This window comes from Aulonocara sp. 'chitande type north' Nkhata Bay, linkage group LG14 (genome assembly GCF_057382095.1).
Source record: "Aulonocara sp. 'chitande type north' Nkhata Bay isolate Kocher_YH1m ecotype deep benthic linkage group LG14, A_spYH_male_GT1.1, whole genome shotgun sequence".
In the NCBI taxonomy this organism is placed as follows: Eukaryota; Metazoa; Chordata; class Actinopteri; order Cichliformes; family Cichlidae; genus Aulonocara; species Aulonocara sp. 'chitande type north' Nkhata Bay.
In genome coordinates this window covers 40658501-40677469 of record NC_141357.1, presented here as the reverse complement: position 1 = coordinate 40677469, position 18969 = coordinate 40658501, and the positions used below count along the sequence as shown (strand labels likewise).

The window sequence follows — 18969 nt, the reverse complement described above, 5'->3', positions numbered from 1 at the left end:
CACATAATACACTCAAGTGAAACTAAGGACACATTGGTGCTAACAGAAAATCAAAAAGGGAGCAAAAAGCACCATGGTCCGTGACTCACTTCATGGACAAAACAGGTATGAAGATCGTCCCGGTACCCTTTAAAACAATGGTTCAACAGACTGGGAGATATTCCAACCTTGGTGTAGAAGTGAGACCGATAACTGTTGAAGGTATCCAGTGAGAGAGGGAAGACAAGAATCGATTAATAAGAAACCTTTTGTCAACAAAATGCTAGCCTGGCAAACTGAAAAGGAAATGTGTTGTTTTCAGTGAGGATGAGGAGGCCAAAAAATACGACAATGAATTTAAACTTGTGAACGAGTTTTCTCAGTTTTCACACTTTAGGCTGAACTGGAAGACTTTTCTGTGGATTCTGTGAAGACAACACTGAGACTGTGGAAAATGTTTTATTACAGCCCAACTTAGTTTGTGAGTTTGGACCGATTCTCAAAGTTGGCTTTGTTCTAAAACATTTCTTTGCTCTGTATATGATGTGGACTAACACTGGAGTATTAATGAAAGACAAAAATCTGGACTGAATAATGTGATTATTTTAGCAACATATTACAGTCCGAGCCCACTTCTGTGCGTGGAAGAATCATCTCAAAGTATTTTCCAGATCTGGACACAAAAGCCCTGAAATGTATTTCCTTACTGGACTTAGAGATGCTCTTGGACTCAAACCCCTGTTTTATTTTATTATTATTTAGTTTTCCTCTTGTTTCATATCATTTATATGTTTTTTTTCTCTATTCCTTTGCTACTGACTCAACAGCACCGTATGGCTGTTTTCTGTGTTTGAGTCAAAGGGTTGAACTTTGTTTGGTTTGGAAATTCAGCCTAAAAAATAAAATAAAAAACGACTCCGTTCAACCTAAGAGTACACCTGAGTCTCTGCCGTGTGGGAGCGAGCTTCACTAAATCTGCGAGGGCAAAGGTGTAACCCTCACCCCACACCTGCCATGAGAGCTTGTGTTCAGGTCAACTAGATTTGAGTTTTGATTGCTGTGTTTAAGTAAGATGATTTCATTGTTATCTGAAGATAACATTGATACGTGTATGCTTTTGCACGAGCTGGAGAAGGAGAACTTATTTTTGTCTTTAACGCGTGCATGATGAAACACCGGCACCATTGAGAGTGGACTATGTAAAGAAATCTAAATAGTTACCTAAAATCTAGTTAACCTGGTCACCGGTGACTTTCACGAGGCGTCGGGCTGCTTCACAGAGGAACCTTTTCAGGTAAGAGGCGGGAATGCTATGGGTCACACAGGCCTGTCGGAGCTCAGTGGACCATCAAACCCTCTCCGCTGAGTTCAGGCTGTTTTCACGCCAGCGGAGAACTCGTGTTGTTGTAATGTCACCGAGTGACCACCAGGGGTCGGCTCCGCTGTGCTGTCCGGTCTCTGCCGCTGGGGGGCGCTGCTCCCCCTAGCGGTAGACACCGGGGGTCTGATGGCAGGATGGCGGAGGCAGGGGGACCGGATTCCGCCGCGGCGCGGTGCCCTGACGAGTCATCAGATAGTGAGCCGGAACAGGAGCCCGGAACTCCGCAGAAACTCATCCGAAAAGTGTCGACGTCCGGCCAGATCCGCAGCAAGGTACGTGTGCTAACATCCGGGGCTCCTTGCGCATAGCCGGCGGTCAGCGGCGGCGCTCATTCAGCAGCGCAGGGCCACACGCAGCCTGAGGGCACGGCGCTGTCCACCGGCTCACCGGCCCGCAGAACTCCATGTAAAATACGGACTCTTTAAAAGCCGGTCCCTCTTTCTAGCGGTAAGCAGCCGGTTTATTGTTAGAGTGAAACATGTTCGGACCAGACATCGACCGTCGGATACTCCGGCGCGCAGTGAACATGATGTGTGATGTTTCAGCGCTGCTCTGACGTCTGTTTCCCGGACAGCCGTCCTCCACTGGCCGCTGCGGGCGGCGCTATCTTTGCCTTTAAAACACAAGTGTGAGATGTGGGCTGCATGCTGGTGACGCCGAACTGAAGACCGGACGCGTTTGCGCCTTAAACCGGTCTACTGTCTTTGGCCCGTGCTCCCGTAGTCCAAAGATTGGTGTCACTTTAAATCTGACCGATTTTAAACAGAGTTCTGAGCCCAGGCTTCAGCGTCCCTGGAAAAACTGTGCTTTCTGGGGTAAGGGCCACAGCTCTTAGACCATTTCTAAACCACATAACAGGAAACGCCGTAGCCAGACACCGAGTTTCAGTAGATGACCGGGTGTAAACACGGATCTGACTGGTGCGGTTTTTTCACCATCTGTGGAGCTTCCGTTAAACCTAATTCGGGCAGAAACGGCATAAAGTCAGCGGAGACGCCGGTAAAACGCACGGAAACAACAGAGAAACGTCGCGAGTTTAAACCGGTAACACATACCGGTTACTAGCTCACACCTGATAACGGAAAGATTTGGGCCCGCTGTGAGACATCGGTGTTTCCTATCGCTGGTGGCCTAAATGCGCGTGCTGCTGCGGGGTGGACAGAGGCGGCTGAGGCGGCGCTACGTTAGCTTTAGCACTGTGACACATAACGGTCCCATCACGGTCGACACGTAACGGCCGGTTTTCCGGTAAAAGCAGCGGGATTTTAACTGCGATAGAGAACAGCGGGAACTCAAACTGGCACCGCTGATCAATACGTGACAGATTATACTTTTATTGATTACTGATCGTTTTTCATATTGCTGCCTTCACGGGCAGGCTAAAGACTCGGAAATGTGGACATCGTGTTGTCAGACGATGTTAAAGCAGCTCCATTAGGAAACAATTTAAAAAACAAACCCGGAGTCCTGAAAGCTCACTGTGAGGCGCTTCCTTCGACCTACAGAGCTGACCAAAGACAGGCTCTGGTTTTCAGGGCGGTAGGCATCATTGATGAGCAGGACACAGGTGAGTGAGGTGTGGTTCCTGCTGCAGGGGGGCCTCCGGTGACTTAATCCCACTCACAGAGAGCGGTGTTATTGGGCACCAGATCAAATGTGCCAGGTGTTCCTCTGTGAACATGGCGTCGTCATGGCGAAAGGGTTAACGGGTCAACGCTGTGACCTGCAGATCTTCACCGAGTCCTCACTTCATAGAGCCGCACGGCAAGAAGGTCCTGAGTTCAATTCCACCATCAGGCCGGGTCTTTCTGTGTGGAGTTTGCATGTTCTCCCCGTGTTTGCGTGGGTTCCCTCCGGGTACTCCAGCTTCCTCCCACCATCCAAAGACATGCAGCTTGTGGGGACAGGTTAATTGATTAATCCAAATTGCCCATTGGGAGTGAATGTGAGTGCGAATGGTTGTCTGTCTCTGCATGTTAGCCCTGACTGGCGACCTGTCCAGGGTGTACCCCGCCTCTCACCCTATGACAGCTGGGATAGGCTCCAGCGCCCCCCACGACCCTGGAAAGGATAAGTGGAAGCGGATGGATGGATGTTTCTCTGTAATAACAAACTCAGTGTAAACTATCTGTGTATAAACCAAAGCTGACACTATGAGACTTCATCAGAGGTGTGAGCATCACTGCAGGTGTCTTTGGTCGTGTCCAAATTCATGGACTGCATCCTCCTGAGGTGGTCGGGTAGGCCGGAAGTAAACGGCTGTTAAATTGGACGGTCTCGCCTTCTAGTTAGCGTCAGCGCTGTCTCGGTGGAGTTTAATGAACTCGGCCGTCTGCTCCTTGCTATCTAAAATATAACAGGACACTGGCGTAAACTCTCGACCGTCTCATACTTCTGTTTAATCAGTTTTCTGTTTGACGTTTAGTCAGCTGTGTGAAAACCAAGGAGGAACCAACCCGGGGGATTAATAAAGTTTTATCTAATCTAATAACTTTAATCTCAGCCAAACCGATTTACTCACGAACAAACAAAACACTGAAAAAAGCCCAACAATAACATTTTTAGGTTGTCTAAGTGACTTATATATCACGTTTAACCCGAGCAGCGAAAGTGATCTGAAAGTGATGTGCCGGGAGTTGTGCCGTTCTCGGCGGCTCCAGTGACCCGCGAGCTCCTGGCTCGCTGTCGAGCTGGTGTGTAACAGACGTCTCCGAAAACGTCGAAGCACTTTTGCAAATATGCGATATCTTGATAAACCGAGCAGATATTTGAAGTTTTCACAGCTACTTTCTCGCCTGAAAATATGTTAAAAGTTTATTTTGTGACCCAGAAAGATTAGTAAGAGTAATTTTAAAACTTAGTAGCGGCCGCCATTGTTGGAAACTGGAGTTTGGCTGGGCCGCGCTATGAATTCTGGGATATGGTGGGCCACGAAGGACACACCCGACCCATCCTTCAAATTCGGGGAAAATGAGGACGCATTTGTCGGCTGCATTCGGAGGAGTCTACGAATTTGAACAGCCTTCGGCGCGTCGCTGTGACGTAATCGGTCTACAAATGCGGCCTCAGGAGGAAGCAGCCCAGGAATTTGGACACGACACAAATCTCTTCAAACACTGAAAATGAGAGAAAATTAGAATAATGTCAATAATAATTCTGACAGACATAAAAGACGGAGTTTTTTAACTTTTCAAAATAAAAGCACGGGAACGAGGAGATAAATCACAGGTTTAATGCCTGCTCATGCAGTGAAGTCTGGAATTTCCCGCGGCAGCAAATGGAAGAACAGGAAGAACATGGGTTATATTTAGAGTATGGGACAAACATTGAGATTGAGTCATGTGGGACTCTGACAGGAAGCTGCACTCCACTGTTTCCTGCTGTCCCACGCCTCAGCCGCCAGAAACATTCAAACACTTCCAACTTTATTTAAAACTGTGCAGCGGACAGCCTCCATCTTTACACAAGATTTACACACTTTCAGCTTGAGAAAGAAGAAATCTGTGCTCACAGGTGTGTGTGTGTTTCAGACTGTGCTGAAGGAGGGGAACCTGCTGAAACAGACGAGCTCGTTCCAGCGCTGGAAGCGGCGATACTTCAAGCTGAGAGGGAGGACACTGTACTACGCTCAGACCGCCAAGGTGAGCCCCACCCTGCCGCTCAGTTGCTGGGCTGTGTTCTGAGGACGCACGCGTGAGCATAACCTTTTCTGTGTGTCTGCAGTCCATCATCTTTGACGAAGTCGACCTGACGGACGCCAGCGTGGCCGAGTCCAGCACCAAAAACGTCAACAACAGCTTCACCGTGAGTCTTAATAATAATGGATTGGATTTATATAGCGCTTTTCAAGGCACCCAAAGCGCTTTACAATACCACTATTCATTCACTCTCACATTCACACACTGGTGGAGGCAGCTACAGTTGTAGCCACAGCTGCCCTGGGGCAGACTGACAGAAGCCAGGCTGCCATATCGCACCATCGGCCCCTCTGGCCAAACCTGCAGCAGCACGGCCAGGTTCATCCACCGCTGAAAATAGTCCCCACACAGGCCGCTGTTCCTGCTCTGTGTGGTTACACTACAGGAAGTGACCTCAGGATAGATTCCTGTTTAATTCACATTCTGTCTAATCAGCTGATCAGTGACTGGAAGCAGGCGTGGCTGAGTTACGTCTGTCACTCATTGTGTGTCTGTGTTTGTGTGTGTCTGGTTGTGTGTGTGTCTGTGTGTGCTGCTGGCGTCCATTAAAAACCTGGTTTTCCTTTAGTGTAAACATATTTACTCTAATTTATTTATTTACATATTTATTTTTTTCTATTTTTAACATTTTTCACAGATTAGTTTTTTTTTATAAATTTTGAAATGTTGTGTTGAATAATCTTCAGCTTTTCTTTTGTTTCTAACTGAATCCATTTGTGTGTTTTGTGCTGTTGTCGCTTTGATGCTCGGAGCTGTTTGTGCTCATCAGAGTTTCTGTTTTAGTCACACAACGGACTCACACAGGAAGAGAGCGTCTTATTTTGGCGAGTGAAGTCATTTCCTGTAATTGAGGCCTTTGAAGTTTGTTTAAAGAGTCTGTGTGTGTGTGTGTGTGTGTGTGTGTGTGTGTGTGTGTGTGTGTGTGGTCGGTATAATAACAGTCTGTGTGCTAAAAATACACAGTCACATGAACACAGCTGACACACACACTCCTCCTTCTTGCTGGTTGGATTGGGTAGAAAAGGAAGGGGGCGGGGCCGGTGCAGGGAGAAATGGTCAGAGCGAGGCAGAGACGACAGCAGACCAGAACCAGGATCGGGACTCTGAGCCGGACTTTCGTCAGGACGCGGTAAGTCAGCTATTGGTCAAAAGGTCATGATGTCACCGACAGCTGACCGGCTTCACGCTTCCTGACTCACCGCTGCGTCAGATCCTTCACGCTGTTATTGGTGACGTCTCTCCTCCGGGCCTTCACACGTGTTTTGCTCTGAGCCTCGGTGACGCTGACCCAAGTGGGCCGGGCGGTCTCCATCAGCGCTCACCGTTAGTCAGACGGTGGAAGCAGAGTGATGGCGATTAATCGAGCTTTCGTTTTGTCGACAGAGCTCATTAGTTCTCGTTTTAAACGCTTCCTTCGCCCATGTGTTCCGATCACACAAAGGAGGATTATTGTGAACTGTGGCTCATGCACAGCTGCTTTGGTGGCTTAAGTGAACTGTTGAGGTGTCCGCCGCGTTTTAAACTGAGCTCTGGGAAAAGACCCCGTGGGTCACATGACACGGGAATGAAGGAACGTGTTTTATTCCCCTGCGTTCATGCCGCTGTGTGTGGATCTGTGGACTTCCCGAGGCTTAGCATGAGTCGGCTGCAGCAGCGAGGACAGGAGCAGGAAGCTGGAAACAGGCAGAGGAGGAGACGTCAGGTGACTTTGTACAGCTCAGTGATTGGGTGATGACGATGTGGAGAGAAAGCAGAGGTTCAGGGACGGTGGGGGAGGGGCAAGAAACACTGCTGTCTCTGTTTGTGCTCACAGAGGTCCATTGTGTGCGATGGCGTGATGTCACTTCCTGTTTGTGATGCCCGTTTGCCGACAGCGGCTGTACAGACTGAGGCTGAGCAGCTCCACGCCATCAACTGTTGTGATTGGTCGGTGAGCCGACGTGGAGCGCCCTCTGCAGGAACGACTTAGCACACAATTACAATAAAATACAAAATAATGCTGCGCTGCTCATCTGTAATCTGCAGGCTTCCCAACGCCAGCCAATCACAAGAAAGTTGTCTTACAGGGGGAGGAGCCCAGAATACTTGTAAAAGTTCTAGATGTTCAAAGCCGCAGCCCAACCCGGGCTGTGTTTCTGTCTGTGTGGACTCATCCCACAGTGTCAAAGTCCAGTCGGCAGCTGGGGGACCCGCGCTCCGTGCTCGCTCTTCCTATTCGTCGGGTTAACGTGACCACTGACGGCTGATTCCTTCTCTCCGTAAGGCACCGCGCTGCGAGCTCTCCTGACCAGTGTTGGTCAAGTTACTTGAAAAAAGTAATCAGTAACTAATTACTGATTACATCCCCAAAAAGTAATCCTGTTACTTTACTGATGACTTATTTTCAAAAGTAATTAATTACTTAGTTACTTTTTAAAAACACGATTTACAACCTGAAGAGGTGATAAAGTGATAGATCTTTCAGCCCAATTCTACTTTTTCTGCATAATCATCATACAAAATGTAATCAAATGGAAAAGTCTCTTTTTAAAACTTGTTTTATTAGTTTTAATCTTTTAACTTTATGCATCAAGCAAAAATTTAATTATCTGCAACATTCTCTGACTGGAAGAAATTAGTTTAACATTTAAACCTATTTTCTGCACATTCCAGCTCATAAAATAAAATATTTTGTGTGTTTACACTCAGTCTTTCAAATAGATGCAAGTAAAACACAGCAGAAAATAAATAAAGTCAAAGACTCAGCGGTCCTGTTGCTCTATTTTCACCTGTAAAGCAGGAGTGGGGTAGGCGGAGGTTTACCCTGGTGCAGGTGTGCCGCGGTCAGTGGAAGAATCCGCGAGTTTCTCTGTGAGTTTCCCATTACGTCGTAGCTACTCGGTGCTTGTTGGAAGTTTAGGGGTTTTTTTGCTGTAAAAAGAAGTTTTCTTCCCACGCACAGCGGACACTAATGTTTTTGTCACTTTTTATGGAATCAAACTCAAAGTAAGGTCAGTACTTCCACGCTTTAAACGCTGCACGCTCATACTCTCTCTGCACTCGATATATGATCCACTGTTGATCTGCACACAGCTGTTGTCACGAACGTCGCACTCGCTTACGTCACTGTCGTGAGACATTCTGGCAAAAAACTCACGGTTTTAGTAACGCGGCTCACGGGAAAGTAACGGTAATCTAATTACCGTTTTTGCAATAGTAATCCCTTACTTGACTCGTTACTTGAAAAAAGTAATCGGATTACAGTAACACGTTACAAGTAACGCGTTACTGCCCATCTCTGCTCCTGACAGGTGTCAGCAGCCCGAGCAAGGAAGTCTGCTCCCAGATATCCCGGCGTCCTGTGATGCTCTCCGTGTGACGGCCGAGCCTGTGCTGCAGGTTCTGTGGTCGCGTCCTGAAACGAGGCTTTGTTGGGACGTGACTAAGCTCTCACACGGAACCCTGATCATTCCCAGAGTGTTCGGACTGAGCCTCGTGTGCTTTTATTCCCAGACATCAGAGTAAAAGTTCAGGAAACTGCAACAGCAGGAGCAAAACTGATCCAGAACAAGTCAGAATGTAGCCACTCATCAGACCCTGCAGCAGTCTGAGCGCGTTTCCCAGCATGCACCACACCTGAGACACAACCTGAGGAGGAGCAGAGTGACAGAGGCACCAACTCTAACACACACACACAGTTTGCGTGTGTGCGTGTGTGTGTGTGCGTGTGTGTGTGCGTGCGTGTGTGTGTGTGTGCGTGTGTGCGTGTGTGTGTGTGTGTGTGTGAGCACTGGATACCTGATAAGGGTTTCTTGGTTGGGTCTGTTTCTGTCATTGAGGAAACAGAAGCTTCATTGTAGAGCAGCTGATCAAGAAGTCACAGAGTTATGAGGGCAGCAGCTCTTCAAGCTTCCAGCTGTGTCCTCATGATTTGACATCTTGTTAATTAAAGTTTGAAGTGTGACATCTGAAACTCCTACATCTGGCTGTGGACTGTGAATGCACCGTGATGTATGCACCTGTGTGTTTCAGGTGATCACGCCCTGTCGGCGCCTCATCCTTTGTGCAGACAACAGGAAGGAAATGGAGGATTGGATGACGGCGCTGCGCAGCATCCAGAACAGACAGAATTATGAGGTCAGTCTCGTCCCTGCCATCCCAGTGTACAGAGACTGGTCTCTGTACAGCCTGCTCACTGTGTGTGTGTGTGTGTGTGTGTGTCCCAGTCCACCCAGTATAGCATGGACCACTTCAGTGGGATGCACAACTGGTACGCCTGCTCCCACGCCAGACCCACGTACTGCAACGTGTGCAGGGAGGCTCTGTCAGGGGTCACGTCACACGGCCTCTCCTGTGAAGGTACACAAGTACACACACACACACGGTGCAGAGCAAAGAGCTGTTATAGTGACAGTGAGGAGTGCTGTCTGTGAGCAGCAGCGTGTTCCTGATCAACAAACTTGGAGCTGAGTGTGCTCCACCCACCTCCACCTGTGTACACGTGGAGGTGGGTGTGAATCAGCATCCTGTGAATCAGCATGCAGGCGGACTGCATCCTTCAGATACAGCTTTCCTTTATTGGCCTGTAACAAAGCTTTTGAGGCTGAATGCTATCAGCAGACAGCTCCAGCTCAGGGGCTGTGCTCTGCAGTTTGTAGATGAGCCGCAGGATAATTTGACCTGTGTGTCTGTGTGTGTGTTTCAGTGTGTAAATTTAAGGCTCACAAACGGTGTGCAGTCAGAGCCACCAACAACTGTAAATGGACAACGCTAGCTTCTATCGGGAAGGACATCATTGAGGACGAGGACGGGGTGAGACACACAGCACAGATGTCCTGTCAATTCTGAGTCGGGGAACGGCTCACCTCTGACCTTTGACCTCTGTGCTCAGGTGTCGATGCCTCATCAGTGGTTGGAGGGAAACCTGCCGGTGTCGGCCAAGTGCACCGTGTGTGATAAAACGTGCGGCAGTGTGCTGCGGCTGCAGGACTGGAGGTGTCTGTGGTGTAAAGCAATGGTGAGACACACGCACACACGCACGCACACACACACACACACACACACACGTCAGATGTGTGAACAGGTGAGCTGTCTCCACAGGTGCACTCCAGCTGTAAGGAGCAGCTGTCCTCCAAGTGTCCCCTTGGTCAGTGCAAAGTGTCCGTCATCCCTCCGACGGCACTCAACAGCATCGACTCAGACGGTGAGTGTGCTCCTGTCAGTCTGAGCCCCACGCTGCCCCCCGCAGGGCAAACACACTCACTGCAGATCTGCTCACACAGCCGTCATCCCCACCATCACCATTATAATCACTAACATTACCACCTCACGCTGACGCGACCCTGCAGGTTTCCTTCTTATTTCTCCTGATGTCAGTAACACACACAGTGAACCCTCTGAACATGATCGCACAGTCAGCGTTCTCCTGAATGATGGGTACGGCCGCTCGGACAGTACCGCCACATCTCCGTCTCTGTACCTGCACGTCTGTGCTGGAGCTTCATTAAAATGGCGGTAAAAACGGACATGTCAGAGAACTAAACACAGCTGTCTTCATCCCACAAGAAAGAACATCTCCAGACTGCAATTAAAGATAATAAACAATAAAGATGAGTGTGCTCGGTAAACAGGCAGGTTCATCCACACCATCAACGTGTCTCCTCACAGAGAAACGTTGAGCTCTGTGCCATAAACTTTGAAGACGTCAGAATGCCGACACTTCCCCCACAAAGATGACCTTTGACACCAATACGAACCAATAAAGTTGTGGTCTGACGACCGTTGAAAAAGCTCACCACCCTCACCGGTCCCTACAGCAGACCCACTCACTCTGTGCAGGCTGAAATATGACAGCAAAGGGCCTCAGGGTGGGCTCTCGGGTTAAAGCGGCTGTTACAGAGGTTTTAATGTGTGCAGCATCAGAGCCAGCACCGCCCACGTCGGTCTGCAGGAGGTCGACACAAACCAGTGCCCCACTAACCCACGGCAGACCAACAGCTGGTGTGTGTGTGTGTTGTGTGCGCAGGTTTCTGGAAGGCGTCGTGTCCTCCGTCCTGCACCAGTCCTCTGTTGGTCTTTGTTAACTCTAAAAGTGGAGACAATCAGGGTGTGAAGTTCCTGCGGCGCTTCAAGCAGCTGCTGAACCCGGCGCAGGTGTTTGACCTGATGAATGGAGGGCCTCACCTGGGGTGACACGCACACAGACGCACACAGACAAAAACACAGTAACACACAGTATGTTTGACATGCAAGTTCACACCTGTGTGTGTGTGTGTGTGTGGCAGTCTGCGGCTGTTCCAGAAGTTCGATACCTTCAGGATCCTGGTGTGTGGAGGAGATGGCAGCGTTGGCTGGGTGCTGTCTGAGATCGATATGCTCACGCTGCACAAGCAGGTACGAGCTTGCAGGTTAACTCGTGCTCTGCCTCCCGCCGTGCTCGCCGCTGACTGTGTGTATCTGTGTTTCAGTGTCAGCTCGGCGTTCTTCCTCTGGGGACCGGGAATGACCTTGCCCGGGTTCTGGGCTGGGGTTCGGCCTGCGACGATGACACCCAGCTCCCTCAAATTCTGGAGAAACTGGAGAGAGCCAGCACCAAGATGCTTGACAGGTGACCAGTTATCTGATGTCACACGAGGATGGGGACGACCTACGGGTCCGGGCTGTAGCTCAGGTAAACCACGCCTTTCTCTCTTCCTGTTGCAGGTGGAGCATCATGGTCTATGAGACTAAGTTTCCACGGCAACACTCTGCATCCACTGTCACCGAGGACTGCAGCGATGACTCTGAGGTGAGACCTCAGCACTGCTCTGATGAAGAATGGGTGTGGCCAATCTCATTGTCCTCTGCATTGGTCGTGTGTGGGTTTCTGTGATTCTTTCCTCTGGTGGAACAAACCAAAGCCACTCATTTACAAAGAGTATAACAGTATTCAGAGGCTTAGCATGCTTGGATGAGGCTTTATGAGCAAACTGGCTTTTTCTGGTTTGTGCAGGACCAGATTTGGCAGGTTTTAATATCAGCTAATCAGATCATCGTCAATAAGACAATAACCAGGGCAGCAGTGATGCCAGTGCTGCTCCCTGACTTTAATACTGATCAGTATTAAAGTCAGGGATCAATGTTACCTAGCAACCTAATGATGAGTAAGTGGATATGTTTCCGTGAATGTGGCTGAGCTTGTGCTGAATGTGAGCAGAGGGGCCGATCTGACACTGACAGAAGCCACCATGATTTTATTTTGAAAGTGTCGTGCTTTCTGAATCAGATTGGGAACAACGAACAGACTCCTCTGACTCGACTGTTTCCATCCTCTAATCCAGGTCCAGCACATTCTCACGTATGAGGACTCAGTGGCTGCTCACCTGTCCAAGATCCTGACCTCTGACAAGCACTCGGTGGTTATCTCCTCGGCCAAGTACGCCCACCCACCTGCGCAGCCATCTGTGTCGTGTCTTAGGTGTAATTGAGTAATGGTGGTGTTTGTGTGGTTCATTGCAGAGTTCTCTGTGAGACGGTGAAGGACTTTGTGGCCCGGGTTGGTAAAGCTTACGAGAAGAACACGGAGAGTTCGGAGGAGTCAGAGGCCATGGCCAAGAAGGTACCACAACTGAAAAGGCACCAGTCTGTGTTTGATGACTCGCGTCTGTGTTTGATGACTCGCGTTTTCTGTCTCAGTGCGGTGTGCTGAAGGAGAAGTTGGACTCGTTGCTGAAGACTCTAAATGAGGAGTCTCAGGCGTCCTCTGTGCTCCCTCCAGCTCCTCCCCCAACCATCGCTGAGGAGCAGGAGGAGGTGGAGGGACTTGTGCTGCCTCCTCTTCATCTTCCTCCTCCTCCCCACTTTCTGCCCATTTCCACCTGCTCTTCACGCCCCACCCCTTCCACCTCCTCCTCCTCTGTGGTAACAGCTGCCATTTTTAAACCTCGAGAACAGCTGATGCTGAGAGCCAACAGTCTGAAGAAGGCCATCCGGCAGATCATTGAGCACACTGAGAAAGGTGAGCCCGTCATGGTCAGGACTCACCTGAACAGGTGTGGTGGTTTCACAGAGGAGCTGTTCAGATACAGCTCAGTAAAGTCAAATCTCCATGAGGCTGTGGATACTCAGCTACAGTCAGTACAGCTGCCCCTTAGCAGGCTGCCACAGGCTGGCCTATCAGAGGAAAGCAGGTGTTTGGGGAGGAGGGCTTTAAAGAGATGAGTGATAACAGGTTTATTTTCGACGATGGATCGGGGGGCTGTATGAGATGCAATTAAAGGGAAAAATTAGATTTTCTGTCCTTCTGAAAAATTTGGGTAAATGCTCATCAGTTCCTCCCACAGATTGAAGCTGGGCTGAGTTACAGAAATGACAAACACACTGATCCAGGATCAGATCTCAATGTCTGCTGCTGCAGAACAGCTCGGCCTCAGGTTTGTTGTTAGACTCTGTCCACAGACAGACCCCAGCTGCGGGACTCAGCTGGGGTCATGCTGGTTCAGATTCAGGAAACCAGGGCAGGAAGCTTGATGAGTTCGGTCACTTTAATTCAATTCAATTTTATTTATATAGCGCCAAATCACAACATAAGTCTCCGCAAGGCGCTTCATAGATACAGAGAAAAACCCAACAATCATATGACCCCTATGAGCAGCACTTTGGCGACAGTGGGAAGGAAAAACTCCCTTTTAACAGGAAGAAACCTCCGGCAGAACCAGGCTCAGGGAGGGGCGGGGCCATCTGCTGTGATTGGTTGGGGTGAGAGAAGGAAGACAGGATAAAGACATGCTGTGGAAGAGAGACAGAGGTTAATAACAGATATGATTCAATGCAGAGAGGTCTGTTAACACATAGTGAGTGAGAAAGGTGACTGGAAAGGAAAAACTCAATGCATCATGGGAATCCCCCGGCAGTCTATGTCTATTGCAGCATAACTAAGGGAGGATTCAGGGTCACCTGGTCCAGCCCTAACTATATGCTTTAGCAAAAAGGAAAGTTTGAAGCCTGATCTTGAAAGTAGAGATAGTGTCTGTCTCCTGAATCCAAACTGGAAGCTGGTTCCACAGAAGAGGGGCCTGAAAACTGAAGGCTCTCCCTCCCATTCTACTTTTAAATACTCTAGGAACATCAAGTAGGCCTGCAGTGTGAGAGCGAAGTGCTCTAATAGGGTGATATGGTACTACAAGGTCATTAAGATAAGATGGGGCCTGATTATTTAAGACCTTGTATGTGAGGAGCAGGATTTTGAATCCTGGATTTAACAGGAAGCCAAAACAGGAGAAATCTGCTCTCTCTTTCTAGTCCCTGTCAGCACTCTTGCTGCAGCATTTTGGATCAGCTGAAGGCTTTTCAGGGAGTTTTTTGGACATCCTGATAATAATGAATTACAGTCGTCCAGCCTGGAAGTAATAAATGCATGAACTAGTTTTTCAGCGTCACTCTGAGACAGGATATTTCTAACTTTAGAGATGTTGCACAAATGGAAGAAAGCAGTCTTACATATTTGTTTAATATGTGCGTTGAAGGACATGTCCTGGTCAAAAATGACTCCAAGGTTCCTCACAGTGTTACTGGAGGCCAAGGTAATGCCATCCAGAGTAAGAATCTGCTTAGATACCATATTTCTAAGATTTTCAGGGCCGAGTACAATAACCTCAGTTTGATCTGAATCAAGAAGCAGAAAGTTAGCGGCCATCCAGGTCTTTATGTCTTTAAGACATTCCTGCAGTTTAACTCATTGGTGTGTGTTATCTGGCTTCATGGACAGATAGAGCTGGGTGTCATCTGCATAGCAGTGTAAATGTATGCTATGTCTTCTAATGATGCTGCCTAAGGGAAGCATGTATAATGTAAACAGAATTGGTCCTAGCACTGAACCCTGTGGAACTCCATAATTAACCTCAGTGTGTGAAGAGGACTCTCCATTTACATGCACAAACTGGAGTCTATTAGATAGATATGATACAAACCACTGCAGTGCAGTACCTGTAATACCTACAGCATGTTCTAACGCTCTAATAGGATATTATGGTCGACAGTATCGAACGCTGCACTGAGGTCTAGCAGGACAAGCACAGAGATGAGTCCACTGTCAGAGGCCATAAGAAGATCATTTGTAACCTTCACTAAAGCTGTTTCTGTGCTGTGCTGAGCTCTGAAACCTGACTGAAACTCTTCAAATAAACCTCTGCAGATGATCTGTTAGCTGTTTGACAACTAATTTACTTTAGAAATCAGTAAATGACCAGCTCTGATATTTTTATCAGTGTAATGTGAGGAGAGCGTGGTGCGAGCGAACTGAGCTGCTTCTGTGTGTTTGCAGCTGTGGACGAGCAGAACGCTCAGACTCAGCAGCAGGTCTTCTCTCTGAGCCGGGCCGAGGAGGAGGGTCTGGTGGAGGAGGACGAAGAGGAGGACACCGAGGAGGACAAGACGTCCCTGCACTCGTCCTACAGCTCCAAGCATCGTGGCGCTCGCAGAGGTCAGAAACATCCAAAGCGTGCTTTCCCCACGGGACGGCCGCCGCACACTCATGCTTTGTTTTCTGTCTTCAGTCAGTAAGACGCCCTGTGAGAAGCTCATCAGCAAAGGCAGCCTACCACTGGGCAGCTCCGCATCACTTCCTGTCCAGACAGGAAGCCGGGACAACATGCCTATGCTCAACACAAAGATCCTGTATCCAGGTAACAGGCCGGCAGGTCTGACTCCTTAAAGTGTGTGTTTATGATGCCAGTAGTGATGTGTGTGTGTGTGTGTGTGTGTGTGTGTGTGTGTGTGTGTGTGTGTGTGTGTGTGTGTGTGTGTGTGTGTGTGTGTGTGTGTGTGTGTGTGTGTGTGTGTGTGTGTTGCAGGCTCGCTGTCCAACAGCTCCGTCATCAGCCGATTGTTGGTCAACGCCGACCCGTTCAGCTGCGACCCCGACAACATGTGAGGCTCCGTGACTGCGTCATAAGGTCCTCGCCGCGTCCACACGTGCTCTCATTAACCCTGTTGTGTGTGTGTGTGTCAGGGACTGCTACACTGAGAAGTGTGTCATGAACAACTACTTTGGCATCGGACTAGATGCCAAAATCTCTCTGGACTTCAACAACAAGCGAGACGAACATCCAGAGAAGTGCAGGTAGGAGTGGGCACGGTGACGGCGGCGTGGCGAGCTCCAAGAGCGCTAACTGACTCAGATGTGTCCTGATCTGCAGGAGTCGCACCAAGAACATGATGTGGTATGGAGTCCTAGGAACCAAGGAGCTGCTGCACAGAACCTACAAGAACCTCGAGCAGAGAGTCCTTCTGGAGGTGAGAGCAGAACCAGGAAATCCCTCACGCTCTGCTGCCTCCTCAGTAAACTCACTCTGACCTTCATGACATCATGAATGTCTTCAGGGTCTTTAAGGCCGAGTTCAGTTTTCTTCACAGTATTTTTTATAAATGGACGTAGTCCAAACAACCTGCAGCCGACGGGGAGGGGCACGACCAGGAAAACGACAACTTCCTGCTTCCTCTTAGGTCCTGAGAGCGCAGACACACCAGCTCTGTAAACCACCTGACCTGTCACTCCACTTCTTACCGTGTTCCTGCAGTGATTAAAGAGATTAGCTGGTAATACGCGTGACACTGTGTGTTTCAGTGTGATGGTCGGCCAATCCCTCTGCCCAGTCTGCAGGGAATCGCTGTCCTGAACATCCCGAGCTACGCAGGTGGGACCAACTTCTGGGGAGGAACCAAAGAGGACGATGTAAGACCTCCACCTCCTCCACCTATCTGTACTCGTGTGAACATGTTGATGCTGAAATGAAGTAATACATTACTGTAGTACTGAACGTCTCATGTGAAGGTTGGCGTTTGCGTAGCTGCAGTCATTGTGAGCGCCCCCTGTGGAACAGGAAGTTCTCTGGTGGTTACTAGTAGTTGAGCGGTGCTGTCATGACTCGGCCTATGTGTTTCTGTCAGACCTTCACAGCGCCGTCCTTCGATGATAAGATCCTGGAGGTGGTGGCCGTTTTTGGCAGCATGCAGATGGCCGTGTCCCGAGTCATCAACTTGCAGCACCACCGCATCGCTCAGGTACCCACCCACCCACCTACCTGTCCAATCCACCCGCCTATCTGTCTGTAACTGTCACCCCCTCCCTCTCAGTGTCGGACAGTGAAGATCACAATCCTGGGCGACGAGGGTGTCCCGGTTCAGGTGGACGGGGAAGCGTGGATCCAGCCTCCGGGGTACATAAAGATCATCCATAAGAACCGGACCCAGACCCTGACCCGAGACCGAGTAAGTGAAGCAGCTCTGGGTTGTTCTGGGAGTCTTGATCCGGCCCCGTGGAGGTTTTCACCTCGTGTCTGTGTTTCAGGCATTTGAGAGCACCCTGAAGTCCTGGGAGGACAAACAGAAGTGCGAGTTTCCCCGGGCGCCGCCTCAGCCACCACTGTCCTCCCAGCCTGAGATCGTCTCCGAGGAAGAGGCGACACTCATAAGCGAGTTCGGTCAGGCAGCTGGAGTGCTCATCCACAGGTGAGACCCACCCAGTGTTCCCACCTGCTCCATGAACAAATGTTTTTACTTTTGATAACATGGCATGGCGGTGTCACAGTGGTTAGAACCGTCGCCTCACAGCAGGAACTGGTTTGAATCCTTTGGTAGGACCTGTCGTCCTACCGCAGCTCAATAAACAGATGGATTTGGTCTGATTCTGTGGAAGAACAAAGGCCTTAGGGTCGACCTCTGTGCTCTTGTTGTGAGTACCTGAATGTGTTTGTGGCGTTTCAGCATCCGTGAGGTCGCTCAGTCTCACCAGAGCATGGAACAGGAACTGGCTCACGCTGTCAACGCCAGTTCAAAGGCCATGGACGTAGTCTACGCCGACTCCAAGAGCTCCAGGGTACGACAGCTGCTCTTGCCATTTCTATCGTTCACGTAAGTCCTTGAGCCTTCAGCTGTGTAAAGTATCACTGTTTGTCTACAGGCTCTGAGCTGCAGCGTGGTCATTCAGATGGTCAGCAACATCAAAGCTTTGGTCAGTGAGACTGAACTTCTCCTGTCTGGAAAGATGTCCATGGTAACTGCTTTGGTCCTTTACTTTATCCCAGAATGTTAGAAACCTTAGGCTCTATCTTTATCTGTTACACAATGCAGGTTGACAGGTTCCTGCCATGTTTTACTCTGATTGTTCATGGGTAACCACACCAAAAAAACAAAGCCTGGTCCTCGTGGTCCAGTCCTAACATTGTGTGTCTGTCTCTGCAGCAGCTGGATCCTCCTCAGCAGGAACAACTGAATGCAGCTCTGAGTTCTGTGGCTCAGCAGCTCCCCCGCCTGGCTGATGTTCCCTGGTTGTGTCCAGTCATTGACCCATCAGACCATGAGGTAATTACTGTACTTTACTTTATTGATTTATACAGCACTCTTCACAGGATAAAAACAACAAAGTGCTTCACAATAATATAAAACAGTACAATCAAACATACAGCACAAATCTAATTAAAAGCCAGTCTAAATAAATGAGTCTTAGGATGATGTTTAAAAAAAAAAAAAAATACAATCCAGGCAACATAGAGATGGAGGGAGAGCAACCTGGGGGCCACCGCTCTAAAACCTCTGGTTTTAAAACGTGTTCGGGGAACTATCAGCAGCCTTTGATTAGATGATCTCAGGCTGCGAGAGGGAGCGTGAGCTTCTAAGAGATTAGAAATAAAGAGAGGAGCGTCATGATTCGAAGCTTTAAAAGTCAGTACTAAGATTTTAAAATGAATTCTAAAATGTACTGGAAGCCAGTGTAATGAGCGTAAAACTGGTGCAATGTGCTCTCTTTTTCATGTCTTTGTTAAAAGCTTTGCCGCAGCATTCTGGACTGACTGGAGACTGTCATGGTTCTTTTTGCTCAAACAAAGAAAAAGACTGTTACAATAATCTAAGCAAGAAGAAATAAAAGTACGAATAATCATTTCTAACTCAGATTTA

General features: G+C 48.9%; 1 protein-coding gene across 4 annotated transcripts in view; it reads left to right on the top strand.

Annotated features, from left to right (window-relative positions):
* Positions 1 to 1450: 1450 nt before the first annotated feature.
* Positions 1451 to 18969, top strand: part of dgkd (diacylglycerol kinase delta) — a 29333-nt gene continuing 11814 nt past the window's right edge. The window contains exons 1-27 of one of the 4 annotated variants that reach the window (XM_086262615.1): positions 1451 to 1632; positions 4891 to 5001; positions 5084 to 5164; positions 9070 to 9174; positions 9264 to 9396; positions 9743 to 9849; positions 9929 to 10054; positions 10138 to 10240; positions 11063 to 11225; positions 11322 to 11430; positions 11505 to 11644; positions 11740 to 11824; positions 12357 to 12451; positions 12535 to 12634; positions 12712 to 13033; positions 15338 to 15496; positions 15570 to 15698; positions 15867 to 15942; positions 16025 to 16135; positions 16212 to 16308; positions 16640 to 16747; positions 16963 to 17076; positions 17149 to 17283; positions 17363 to 17523; positions 17779 to 17890; positions 17975 to 18067; positions 18256 to 18375. In XM_086262615.1, the coding sequence (XP_086118741.1) occupies positions 1495 to 1632; positions 4891 to 5001; positions 5084 to 5164; positions 9070 to 9174; positions 9264 to 9396; positions 9743 to 9849; positions 9929 to 10054; positions 10138 to 10240; positions 11063 to 11225; positions 11322 to 11430; positions 11505 to 11644; positions 11740 to 11824; positions 12357 to 12451; positions 12535 to 12634; positions 12712 to 13033; positions 15338 to 15496; positions 15570 to 15698; positions 15867 to 15942; positions 16025 to 16135; positions 16212 to 16308; positions 16640 to 16747; positions 16963 to 17076; positions 17149 to 17283; positions 17363 to 17523; positions 17779 to 17890; positions 17975 to 18067; positions 18256 to 18375 (3333 nt within the window). In that variant the 5' untranslated portion in view covers positions 1451 to 1494. Of the gene's footprint in view, positions 1633 to 1662; positions 1808 to 2156; positions 2176 to 2236; positions 2360 to 4890; positions 5002 to 5083; positions 5165 to 9069; positions 9175 to 9263; positions 9397 to 9742; positions 9850 to 9928; positions 10055 to 10137; positions 10241 to 11062; positions 11226 to 11321; positions 11431 to 11504; positions 11645 to 11739; positions 11825 to 12356; positions 12452 to 12534; positions 12635 to 12711; positions 13034 to 15337; positions 15497 to 15569; positions 15699 to 15866; positions 15943 to 16024; positions 16136 to 16211; positions 16309 to 16639; positions 16748 to 16962; positions 17077 to 17148; positions 17284 to 17362; positions 17524 to 17778; positions 17891 to 17974; positions 18068 to 18255; positions 18376 to 18969 lie in introns of those variants that run through there. The other 3 variants (XM_086262617.1, XM_086262618.1, XM_086262616.1) reach the window with 3 other exon arrangements.